The sequence below is a fragment of the Paramormyrops kingsleyae genome, chromosome 10 (assembly GCF_048594095.1).
Source record: "Paramormyrops kingsleyae isolate MSU_618 chromosome 10, PKINGS_0.4, whole genome shotgun sequence".
Taxonomy (NCBI): Eukaryota; Metazoa; Chordata; class Actinopteri; order Osteoglossiformes; family Mormyridae; genus Paramormyrops; species Paramormyrops kingsleyae.
In genome coordinates, this window is record NC_132806.1 from 16,239,200 (window position 1) to 16,252,341 (window position 13,142).

The 13,142-nt window shown below is 39.8% G+C and overlaps 1 protein-coding gene across 2 annotated transcripts; it reads left to right on the forward strand.

Annotated features, from left to right (window-relative positions):
* The first annotated feature begins 5,434 nt into the window (after positions 1-5,434).
* Positions 5,435-8,276, forward strand: LOC111834979 (hatching enzyme 1.2-like). Of its 2 annotated transcripts, XM_023794845.2 has the most exons (9): positions 5,435-5,859; positions 5,966-5,984; positions 6,126-6,182; positions 6,414-6,554; positions 6,880-6,997; positions 7,197-7,375; positions 7,547-7,628; positions 7,758-7,885; positions 8,130-8,276. In XM_023794845.2, coding segments are annotated over exons 1-9 (795 nt in total). In that variant the 5' UTR covers positions 5,435-5,790; the 3' UTR covers positions 8,132-8,276. The 2 variants fall into 2 exon arrangements, with proteins under 2 accessions (XP_023650613.1, XP_072573185.1); XM_072717084.1 differs by lacking the exon at positions 8,130-8,276 and having other exon boundaries at positions 7,758-7,893.
* Positions 8,277-13,142: the final 4,866 nt, after the last annotated feature.

The window sequence follows — 13,142 nt, forward strand, 5'->3', positions numbered from 1 at the left end:
TTCCACTGCAGCTCCACATGTGTGGATATTCTCCCCATGTCATTGCGGGTTTTAGGTGTGAACGTTCTGTGTGTTTCTCTTTTTGAGTTAATCCCTGGCTTGCGCCCATAGCTTCTAGGATAGGCTCCAGATTCCTGCAGTCCTGCATCAGGCGAACGGGTATGGAGAATGGATGGGGTAACCGGAAAATTTCACATGGCAACCCAGTCAGTGAAACTCAAATCTAACTTAAGAAGCAAACAAGTCAAAGAGGCCCAGCCCACTGTGCCCTAGGTAAAACATGCAATAAATGAATGTGCATCTGTGGCAGAAAATTCCTCATTGAACATTAAGATACAGCATAGACAGATAATACACTGTCTGGCCAAAAAAAGTCACTGTTTGAATTAAAATCATGAAGTACTTAAGAGCCAATGAGTGGCTTATTATAGCAGCTCAGCAACATTATGCAGCAATGAAGTGAAGTCAGCTGAGTACCTGAATCTCCCGAATGGCCAGGTTATCCCAGCAATGGATTTTTCTTTTCCCAATCGCATGGGCATATTCCAGAACGATAATGCCAAGATTCATCAGGCTGGAATTGTCAAAGTGTGGTTCAAGGCGCATGAGGAATCATTTCCACACATGATTTTGCCACCACAGAGTCTTGACCTTAACCCCATTGAAAGTCTTTGAGATGTGCTGAAGAAGACTTTACTGAGTGGCTCAACTGAACAGAAATCTGAATGAAAAAAAAGAGATGTTGTACAGTATAAGCACATGGAAACAATGCATTGATGAATGTGCACCACAATCAAAGCTAAAGGCGGTCCAAAAAAATATTAATGTGTGCAATATTAATGTGTTTTTTTGGCCAGGCAGTGTATTTTAATACTTCTTAGAGATATGTGTCCAATCATCCATTCATGTTGCATCACTTTTTTTGACTGGTTTTAAATAATAGAAAAAAATCTGTAAATATTTCAGGAAATGTGCATAAAAAGTGTGCAATATTCAATTATACAGGGAAATCCACGCAAGTATTTTCTGAACAGTTTCTAGTGAACAAGTAAACATTTAATATAAAGAGTATACCCCCCCCCCCCCCCCCGCCCTAACCAGGAGAAGCAGCTAGAAGATGGGTGGATCAGCGATAATGGTTATTATAGTGTTCTGTTACTGTACCTATTAATTAGTGTGAGACCACTGCTTCACTGTTATGATTGCATAATAAGAGAGTTGGCACTAGAATTTTATCATACCTTAAAAATTTTTATGGCATATAACCTTTGTACTGGCTACATTTAGTAAAGTGCATCATGAAACATATTCTATTCTCAATACTTTTTAGAACAGGAAAGGAACTCACATATTACATTCATGTGTCTGAAAAATGACTGGATTGATGTTTAACTGCATTACTGAATAAAGGATTCTTTGTTTTTGTTTGTGTGTCTGTTACGTGTGTTTGTGTTATGCTTGTGTGTCTGTTTGTTTGACCCTTATTACCAGTAAGCTGCTGCAACGACCAATCAGCTGACAGCTTTAAGCTCAGACTGCGAGCAAAGCAAAGCAGGCCAAGTTGGAGGTGCCTGCCTGAAGTGAATACATCCCCCGTGCTCTGTAAGCCTTGCTGTGCACATAAATGCAGGTTTAGTATAGTAAGCGGTATTTAAAGGGGAGGGCCGGACAGATAGTGGCTTACAGGGAAAAAGCACCACATTTCCCACCCTAATTTCTACCTCTTTAGTGCTACCCCACCCAAACCTTGAGGGAGTAAAAAGCTGATGACAGGCCTGAAAGTCTGGAACAAACATGCAGTATCGGCAGCGTGTATGAAGAAAAGTGACCTCATGGGGGAGACAGCGTGCTGCAATAAAGTGCACACATACACATTCTGCAGATGAAATGAACACACCAATACCCAGAGATTTTATTAACCTAAAGTAAAATTAAATATTTCAAATAATATCCATTACAGAGATATGGGATTAAGTACATTAACATAAAAAAACACTAGATTATGGTTATAGGTGATAATATTTTATAATCTGATGAATCCTTAAGCATCATATTTTAAGTTATGGTATAACATACTGTAACATTGAGTTACGCTATCAAAACTTTTACAGTCATTTGACTAAAAATAGTTGATAAATTGTATTAATTATTGATTATATGGAAAAAATCATTACAATTTTTACTGCTGTACTACCATTAGAAATTCTGCATTCCATGAAAATAAATGTAAATTATAGCTATACAAGTTGTTGTATATCAAATTATAAAAGAAACAGTTTTCCGTCATAATAGTTTTTTTGTTTTAAATTGCTGCATGTGCATCTATGGCAATCAGACAGGGATATTATTTGAAATTGCAGGCAAGCAAATATTTACATACTGAAAGGTAGAAGGTAATGCCCTCATTTGCCATATCGAGTGATGTTGTGTTTCAGGAAGGTCTCTGACTTCCTTTTAGTTACTTGGGAGGGGGGTTTTCCATGGCCCTGTCCCTTCTCATGGAAGTGGTTTTCCAGATGAATGGCACTGAGCCAAATCCTATCTCTGAAACTGGGAAATTCTTAGAAGATTCTATGCTTTTATCTTGTGGTTGACTTGTTTGAGGTGAGAAGAGGAGATAGTCAGCGATGGGTTCTGAGCTCCGCATGACCTTAGCTGCACAGCAAACAGATTAAACATGTAATAGAGGATGATTATTTATCCAGGCTCATTCCTCCTCATGAGTATTTGGAGTAATTCAGGCCAAGCTCTCCACTACATTAGCTCCCACCTGGCTCTTTACCAGGACTCTAACTGGAAACCCTTTTATTTTGTTTTGCATTTTGAAGTCCAGGTGCCTCTTATTTGAATCACACTGGCTGCTTTAGCAGGACTCCTTGATGGTTCCTGCAGTATTTGGTTTGGCAGCCCAAGTGTCACCATAGCGGGAAGCAATAGCGGGTTTGTACGTCGGCAAGAGCAGTGTTGATTATTGGGAGGGGTGAGGCTAGCGGTGTTTCTGGAAGGAGTATTTTGGGTTCAGGGATTAGCATTGTGAGTTTCAGAGCAGGATGTGACAGTTCATGTGTTTGCACTTTAGGGTGGCTGGGTGGGTCCATGCTGAGGTGCCAGAGGCTGCCGTGAGGAGGATCTCTCCACTCCTCATTTGTCCATTTGCAATGTCCCTTTCTTCATTTGAGAACTCCAAATATATGAATGGAACATAGTGCCAAAAATGACCATCACCAGTATACAAAGCAAAACGTTACAAGATGTTATAATAAGTATAAAACAGAAACGTGAATGGCAATTGTAAAACAACATCCATCCATCCTCCAGCTGCTTTCAGACCTAATCAGGGACATCAAATAATACAAAAATGATCAATTTGGTACTGAGACTTGTCTCTTGTTTGATATGTGTCTTTGTCACATGCTGTCACAAGCCAAGCTGCTGGCTCAGCACAGGTCCCTTTGCATGCTTTGCCATGTTTTGCCAAATGAAGGGGGGCATTTGTCAGTTTGTGTGTGTAAGCTGAGAGCTCTCACAAGGAGCACTTTAAGGTGTGTTTGTTGTTTCTTTTTCAAAGGTGGTCATCCAGCTCATATTTGGCCTGCAAAGATATTTTTGTAGCCTATAAGGTGCGTAACTTGTTTTCTTGGTACTATGTGTTCCTGGTTTTTGGGTATTTGGGTTACCTTGATTAATGTCTATAGCTAGTCTAAAACAGATCTTGGTCCATTGTAGCATTTCTCAGTAAACATCTTGAATCCAGAAAATATTGCTGTTACAGTGTACTAATTTTTATTAGCTACCTAATTCTGCTTAACATTTATTGCTTTATGTTATTTCAAAAAATATAATAAGGTCAATCAAAATATAGTTAAGGTCAATCAATTTTAGTATTCTTCCTGCTCTGTTTCAAAGTATTATCACCTATTTGGTGAATGGCTATGTAAGATGCGGATTCATACACAGTTCACACCAATAAACAAATGTGACTGGGACACGCTACGATTTCAGCAAAATGAGATACTGTTTCGAAATTAACAGGCAAAATGATAAATGGTCATGACATCTAAACAGCACTATGTAGGTGACAAAAATCATAAGTAAGCAGAGAATGATCCGAAATCATACAGTATATTAATGGGATTGAAACAAGACGACAAAACAAGAAAATGCATAACAGAATGAAGACAAAGGATAAAATGTCAATATGAGTCCTACACTATAATGCCACCTGGATCATAGCCAAGGACAAAAAAGCAATAAAAAATAGGTGGGTTCGGAAACACAGAGTTAAACTACACAAGTCTGTTTTCCCTTAAAGATTGAGAGTGAGCCGGAATGCCACACATTTTCCGGAAGACTATTCTATAGCTGCAAAGCTCTGTAGGTGAATGCTCTGCAACACAGCGTACCCTTTTCCACTATGGGAACTAATAGAGCAAAGCAAACTAAGGGGCTTGTATGGAACTACAGGATCAAAGAAATTCTTTGTGGCAAGGTCATCCACAGCTTTCTACTTTAGTAGTACCATAAAATCTATACGGAACCAAAAGCCAGCATACCAATTACAAAATAGGATTAATATCGTCAAATATTTGGTTCTAGTAAGAAATTTGGCTGCAGCAAATGTAATTTAGTTAATGACCCAGGGATACACTCAGACAGTGGAGCTTTACAGTGGTTCAGTCTGGGTCTTATGAAGGCATGAATTTGTTTTTCTGCATCATGGATAGACAGTAGCTTCCTAAGCTTGGCTATATTAATCAGATGGAAGAAATCTCAGTTAGCAACATTTTGAATGTGAGCATCACAAGACAGGTCTGCCCGTTCAGCTAATTACTCTATCCTGATTGATTGCAATAGAAATGACCCTCACTACAATGTATACTGTACAAATGCTCATCTAACAAATAAGGCTAAACCTCTGCTACCAGGTAGTATTAGGAGTGAACATTTTATGGGCTTCTTTAACAATAATGCCATTTGTGTATATCTTCTGTACACAATAGAATAAGAAGATACTATCTTATGAGCACAAGATTAAAAAATACCATTTTTTGGTAAGTAGTGGGCTCCATAGATTTGCACAAAACAGCTGATCTTGATTTTCTCACAGGTGCCTTGACTTTGATCATTGTGGATGCGCTCTGATGCGCTAGTCACGGCACCAATGATTTTGTTTATATCAAAGATGTGGACTCCAAGAGCTTTCTAATGATAGGTGACGCTAGTAATATTTTGAATGCTGATCAAAAATGTATTTTTTGAATCCAGAGTAGTTCAAAAACAAAAAAAATCGGAAGAAGTGAATGGGACTGTGAACTTATTGTGAATTAGTTTGTTTTGATCTGTGTCAACTGAATTTTGAGCTCATTCTTGTTAAGTGTCAACTTCACTACACTGTCCATGGCAATATACATTTAAAGCCCCAACTAAAGTCCGGCAGCTATAGGCTAAGGTGACACAGATGAGCTGAAAAAGGTGGTCAGATTCATGGGACAAGTCACACCTCTTCTGCACATATGCTGTGTATATTTTCAACTGAGAAGGGAGCTTCAGTCTCAAAAACTCAAATCAGCAGTATCAACTCATTCCATTACAGGCTCAAGTTGCAGATTAACTGGAGGTTAGCAGACACCCTTTAAACAGTTTGTTTTGGTCACACAAAGTTGACAATAGCTAGTAATCTCTTAACAGACACACCCGTGGATGACTACATAAAACCAGGACCATGACAGCAGTCACACATCAAGACGGCCAGAAGAAACCAACCAGGGAACCATCACACACTGAGACAAGATGGACCACAAATTTGCTTTCACCATCCTGGCACTGCTGCTCAGTCTCTCAAAGGCATACCCTGTGACGGTAAGTCCTCAATCAATCAACAGAGTGCAAACAGTCGCTCAGTTTCTGTATCACTCATGTGTCCGGACATACTCACATTTGAATCTCTCTTTGAACTTTCCTTCAGGAGGATGGTGGTGAGGAAGGTGAGTCCTAATCCATCTCTTATTACCACAGGAAATGACAAACACTTATTCTCAATGTGTTTGGCTGTCTCTCTTATCATTGGTGCACCTGTCTCACTCCAGTCATGCCGCAATGTTCTTCTCAAATTCTTCTCATTTAAGGAACCCATTTGGAGGACCATTTGGACCTATCCAGGAGGATTCTGGAGGCAAACAATGGTTAGTCTTAATGTCGCTGTTGTTGCATAGTTTCTGATAATAACAATTTTTTTCATTTTAATTCTTAACAACAGCTACATGCTGGAAATGTAGGTCTGGTGACACTATAATAATAATAATAATAATACCTACAATATATATCACACAACGCTTTGTGATCTGAAATAGAAAAACTATAGTCAAGACAATTTCATGAAGCCTTTTCACTTTCGTTTTACCCTGTTCTAAAAGGATCCAGTCAGATGCTGGTGGAAGGAGACCTGCTCATCACAAACACCAAGAACGCCATGATTTGCTATATGAATATCTGCTTGTGGCCGAAATCTGCAAATGGACTTGTAGAAGTGCCTTACGTGATCAGCAGTGGTTTTTGTAAGTGGATGCCAAGTCGACATTTCAAAAAGTTTACGTATGCCTTGACCCTTTAGGTTTTAAAAGAAAATAAAAGGCATCTCAATCGATAAGCAACTATGCTCTAGTGCGTACAGACATGAGTTCATATGTACTGTGTTCATTAAAATCATGCTACGCTGGAGAGTAAAGTTTTGTATTTGTTACTCATTTAGCATAAGAACAATTAAACACAAGATGGTTCGGCAACTTCAGTTGTCACTGTTAGACAACTGATCAGTGTTTTGAGAGCCAGTATTCATTATGCTGAATTGTTCTACCCTTCTGATGTGCTTCTGCTGTACAGCCACCTCTGATATACAGGTGATACAATCTGCTATAAATGCATTCAGCTCTAAAACCTGCATCCGATTCACCCCTTGGACGTCCCAGTCAGACTACCTCAGCATTGAGAACTTGTATGGGTAAGACTGACACTGTCGCAGACTTAGGACTTAGTGCTTGAGTGATAGTTCACAGCTTTCTGGAAATCTTCATTCAAAATAACCTGCATTGTTGCTGTACATTTCTGCTAACAAACTCAAGTTTTCTTTAATTCAGTCGGCTGTCTGTCACATGACACTCTCTGCATCACACTGCAGCATTGATCTTCTCTCTTGGTAGATGTTATTCCTCTATTGGTAAAATTGGAGGCAAGCAGGTGGTCTCTCTCATGGAAAGCACCTGCCTTATTGGCGGAATTGTTCAGCACGAGCTTAACCATGCTCTGGGTTTCTATCACGAGCATGTGAGAAGTGACCGTGACCGATATGTCAGGATCAACTGGAAATACGTTGACCCAAGTGAGTAACATCCTATCAGGGCCACTTAGCCTCTGAATAATATTGTCAAATAGCAATTTCTCTTGACAATTCCAGGATAATGTGTGCGTGGTGAACAACATCCACTGTCGCATAAGGACACAGGAAATCTCTTAAAGAACTCAACTAATACAGCTTCCAATTGTTTCACAGATGAGACCTTCAACTTTGACAAACAAAACACCACTAATGAAATTACTGCATATGACTATGGCTCTGTCATGCATTATGGAAGGTAAGGACAAGAGTCACGATGCAACAGTAAGGACACATATCAAACAAAAGAGTGGAAGGTCATTCCTTCAACTGCTTTTCAAATGTCAAAATCAAAAGTGATGCCCCTACCAACTCTCCATTCGTACAGGACTGCTTTCACAATTAAGCCCGGAATGGATACTATCACTCCAATCCCTGATGAAACTGCACAAATTGGACAGAGGAATGGACTGTCTCAATCTGATATTCTGAGGATCAACAAGCTCTATGGCTGCTGTGAGTAGAGAACGCATTTCATTCAGCTGCTTACTTGCACATTTGTCTGGAGATGTAGCTTCTAAACTCTGCATGGGCTGGACAGCAACAAAAAACATCCCTGCAAAGCAGCTTATTCTTTTTGTCTTACACATTTTCCAAATTTCACAGCTAACTTATTGCTCCTTTGCTATGTGTGTCTTCATCTTTTCTGACCATTTCATTCCCTGAAAAGTTAAGAATACGTTTCATTTCATTGTTGCAGAAAAGGATACTTAACTAGGACCCCAATCCTGAAGATGAAGAATCCCATCGGCGACCATTTTATCATTTTATTAACATTTGATGCAAGAGAATAAATTTGTGCCACTGATTCTCTTGTCTTACTGTCATGAAACTATTAAACTGTTAGCCTCTGTGAAACTGTCTACTTTGATTTCCATTTCTGGGTCACCACATCTCAGTGCTTTTCAGTTCTTAATAATAGCCACAATGTATACAAGTACTTCAACCAAGAACAATTACTTGAGTAGTGGAGACATAAATCAATACATTTGGTTACAGAAAGTCCATTAATTTTAAAGCACAGTACAGTCATGTTATATTACAGACATATTCCTTCTGGCATTTGCAGGATTTTCACAAATCAAAACAGAAATCTATTTCAGGTACACACTGTTTGGGCAAACCAATGAGGACTGACTTAACATGGATATACACAAAGACTTAACATCTTTGAACTGAAAATCTAATTTTAACATCCCAGCCTGTCTGGCTTGAAGCTGCATGTTAACCCTTCCGATTGGCCTGCCTGCATTTGCTTCTGGTCATTGGGTTTTCCATTAAATCTCCATCTTACCTTGGTGTCTGCAGTGAACTGCACTGTCCAACAGTGAAACATACCAGGTCAAGAGAAGAGTTTATACTACTGCTCTGAAAACTGTAGCCACTTAATACTTTCAAAAGACCTAACAACACCCCTCAATGGTTGCTTGTTACACCGTTATTGAACTGACAAGAGAGCGACTACATGGCGATGGATAATCGTGCAATAAATATTACAACACAATGTACAATATCCATGCAGATAATTTTGACATTCCAGCCTGACTGGCTTGAAACTGCATTTTAATTCTTCCAATCAGTCTGCCTACATTTGTTTCTGCTCATTCATAAAATATTGGTTTTTGCCTTGGTGCCTGCAGTGAATTGCCCTGTCCCACAATGGGACACACCAGGTCAATAGAAAAATTGATATGTCTACCCTGAAAACTGCAGCTGCTTAATACCTTCATAATCTTTCAAAAGCAATGAAATAATACATGCTTCACTGTTATTTAACTGTCAATAAATCCCAAATCCCAGTCTTGCTCTGTCTGTTTGCGTGCTTTCCCTGTGGTGTTCAGGTTTCTTCCAGGTACTCTATATTCTCCTCATATATCAAATACATGCAGTTTTGGTCAATTTATCAAATTTGCCCATAGTCTATTGTTTTTGTGTGTGGGTGCCCAACTTGCATCCCATCTAAGGATGTTATTGTGTTTATACGATTTTATTTGTACTACATATCACTATGAAAACATATAAATTTATTGACATAGGGTTTTTCTCATGTAAAGGATCCTGCATTTCCTGTTGTACCCTAATGTCAATTTGTATTTGCTGTTTTGGTAATGAAAAGTGCAAGTACTTCAACCGTGGAAACCACGATCTGCCAACACAGTTTGGTCACCCAACAGCATGTCAGCGGTTCATCGTTTTTCCCTCCTCAGTCTGTTGTCAGTTGGTGCTCACCCCGGCTGACCATGAACACCCCAAAAGCCTTTCCGCTCCAAAGATGTTCTGACCAAGTCATCTGGCCACAACAGTCTGGCCCGAATCAATATAATTCAGATCATTACTCCTGCCTACTTCTTCGACATTGACACACTGTCTATGGGTACCGAAAGTTATCTTACCATCTAATGTATCCTTGGCGTGCGCTAATTGTCCAAAATAATCAATGTTATTCACGTTAATCACGTGGGAGTGCTCATAATGTTTTGGCCGAATGGTAAGAAGTGGACGGCTCAGGAGCTAAATGACCAGGTTGAGCCACACCTGTGGCAGAGTGTTATTGCTGGTGGGAATAGAGAGATCAGGACGGGCAGGGATTGGTAGCATTCCAAGACCTCAGTGAAACAAAACCCGGGGAAAGGAAAGATGCCAGCTGGTTCAGGAAGAAATCCGTGCATAGGTGGAGGAAATCTGCACCTACTGTACAGGATGCTTGGAATGCAGCAGCAAGGGGCGTGGACTCAATGGCCGCAGTCAATGGACTGGAAGATCACGTGGGCAGAGTTGTGGAAAATTCAGCCACAGCAGATCAAATTCCTTATCAAGTCAGTCTACGATGTCCTCCCAAGCTCAACCAATCTTTTCTCCTGGGGTCTGGCAGAAACCCTTGCGTGCCTGTTGTGCCAGGGAAGAGGATCCCAGGAACACAGCTTAAGTTGTTGCTGAAAAGCCCTGGGAGAGGGACGTTGTCAGTGGTGCCCCAACCAGCTGCTGAGGGTTATTGCGGAGGCTGTCAGTGCAGGAATCTCTCTGTTAGACAGAGTTATAATTGTGTTAAGGGAAAAGAAGAAATAAAAATTGCAGACTACACTGCTTCTGATCATCTCATCTGCCTCTATCCACCATCCATCTTGACAGTCCCTAATAAAGTGGATAATCACTGAGAAAATGGATGGAAGGATGGGTGGATGTATGAATAATTGGATGGATGTATAGTTTTTTTTTTTTTTTTTTGGAAGGTGATCGGTATGAGCTGAGGGATGCTGCTATGACTCCCAGAAGGCTGTTTTAGGCAATTAGGCAATTTAGGCAAGTTACGGGGGGGGATGCTGGTGTAGGGGTGGGGATCTAAGCATTGTAACCCACAACCCTTTTTCTTAAAAAAATGTGTATTTTCTTCAGCTGTATTTAATAGAGTTTATGTTTGGATTGATTTAGCATTTTTATACAGTTTAGTTATAATTGTGTTAAGGGAAAAGAAGAAATAAAAATTGCAGACTACACTGCTTCTGATCATCTCATCTGCCTCTATCCACCATCCATCTTGACAGTTCCTAATAAAGTGGATAATCACTGAGAAAATGGATGGAAGGATGGGTGGATGTATGAATAATTGGATGGATGTATAGTGGTAAATAGCATAATCAGCAGGTGCAAAAACTACACCTGAACCATAGCTTTGCCATCTGGTGATTGACAATATAGTGGTGATAACAGGTTATGGGCAAATATGAAGAAAAATGTTACCTTTAGAAAAATTACGGGCAAAAACTGGTGTCATAGAAACACCCATACATTTCCTATAACTGCATATCCACCAGGGGGCTGTGGTGAGCTTGGACCCAGGGCACAGGGTAGGGGGGGGGTTTAAAGGTGTGCCTGGACAATACGGGGCATTTAAGAAAAACATATTGGAAAACTACTCAGCTAAACTCCATTTTGCATATTAGCATGACACAACAGTACAATAATAACAGGAATAATCATTATAAAATATTATAGCAAAACACACAGAATGTTTAATAAGGCAACAAGGTGGCTAGATAGGTATTGCTGTCATAATTATAATCCAAAGTTGGGGCTTCATACAGATTTACTGCAGTGAGGTGAACTGGTGACTCATAGTCTGGTTGCCCATAGTTTCCCATGGCAGGGCTTCCCATTCCCTATTATTCCTGGCAGATAATCCAGACTCACCCTTATCCTAGTACAGGATAAGTACGGGATTAGATTGCTCCACATGCATACTTCAATAGCAATGGCGCTTTCATTTTCTAGGATGCATGAATTCTGAAAAACACTCATGTTACTCAAATATGATAACACACAAATGAGTATAGTCAGGGATTGATATAATTGGTACACAAGTACGCGTTCACCTTTGAAAGCGTTACGTGCGGCAATCGATTATTGTAACTGTGTGAATGCATGTGTATTTTACGTGCATTTGCGCCAATATGACAAGAAATTATCGTCCCCCCCAAGAATGCGTTTGTGTGCACATTGGATTATGGCATACTCTGCTTTATTCCACAACGTGCAGCCAGTCCCAATTTCAATGAATAGTTTTCTATGGTATCACATCCCAGTAAAGCACACTTCTTATATCTGCACAATCCAAATAAATGCAACATGTCACATGGTTCTGATCTCAGTATTACAATGTAAAACATTTTAGATAATGGCACAGGCTTCTATTTTGATCAAATGCATTTTGATTTGCATACTGACCTCAAAAGCAAACCTAGGAAATAGCTAACTAAAGTAGCAAGACACTTAGCAGAGTGTATTAATATCTTGCAAATGATAGATGATATAGAGTCAGACATATATTGCTTCTAGTTTAGGAGTAGATTGAAGTGTTATTTCCAGGATTCAAAAACAAAGACAAGCCCTGGGATAAATGGAGAAATAATTCAAATCCTGACCAAAAGCTCAAGCAAGCAGGTAAAGCAGAGGACGCTGAGATTGCTCTGCTCAGGTGGTCTAGTCAAGCAAGCAGCAGACAAATCCCAGTTAACGGCCCATTGTTGATTGAGAAAGCTAACCAGCTAGCGACACAGCTATCAGATTTCAAAGCCTCAAGCGGGTGGTATAAGTAGAAACTGTGAAATTCCAACAAATTAAAAAAAAAAAACAAAGCAAGGCAAGATAGAATAGAATAGAATAGAATAGTGTTTATTGTCACTGTACAGTGTACAACAAAATTTGGCGTGCTACTCGTAATTATGCAAAAGAAAAAAGTAACGAAAATAATAAATAAATAAAAATATGAGGTATATGCAAAAAAATATATGTACTGAGAACTTTACAAAGATAAAAAAAAAATACTGAATGAGGAATAAAGTGCAAAGAGGCAATGCCATGAGGTAAGAGCGCAATAAGTCAGCAGTAAGTGCAAAAGAATGTGGCAGAAAAGGACATGGGAATATGTCCTGGACGGTGCAGCAAGTCGGACTGATTATTGCTGGTTCAACAGCCCTCGGGTAGAAGCCGTTCTTCCTTCTTGAGGTGGGGCCTGGAAGGTTCTGTATCATCTACCTCATGGCAGGAGGGTAAAAGCCAGGTGGTTATAGGTGTGAATGTGGTCTCTGACGATGTAGATGACTTCAGTGCCGAATGCTGGATCACTGAAGTGCCACTGGACTTACTGGCAGAATATAGCCCGGATAACATGTTTAATGCAGATGAAACAGGACTGTAATGGAGGGCCATTCCTGAC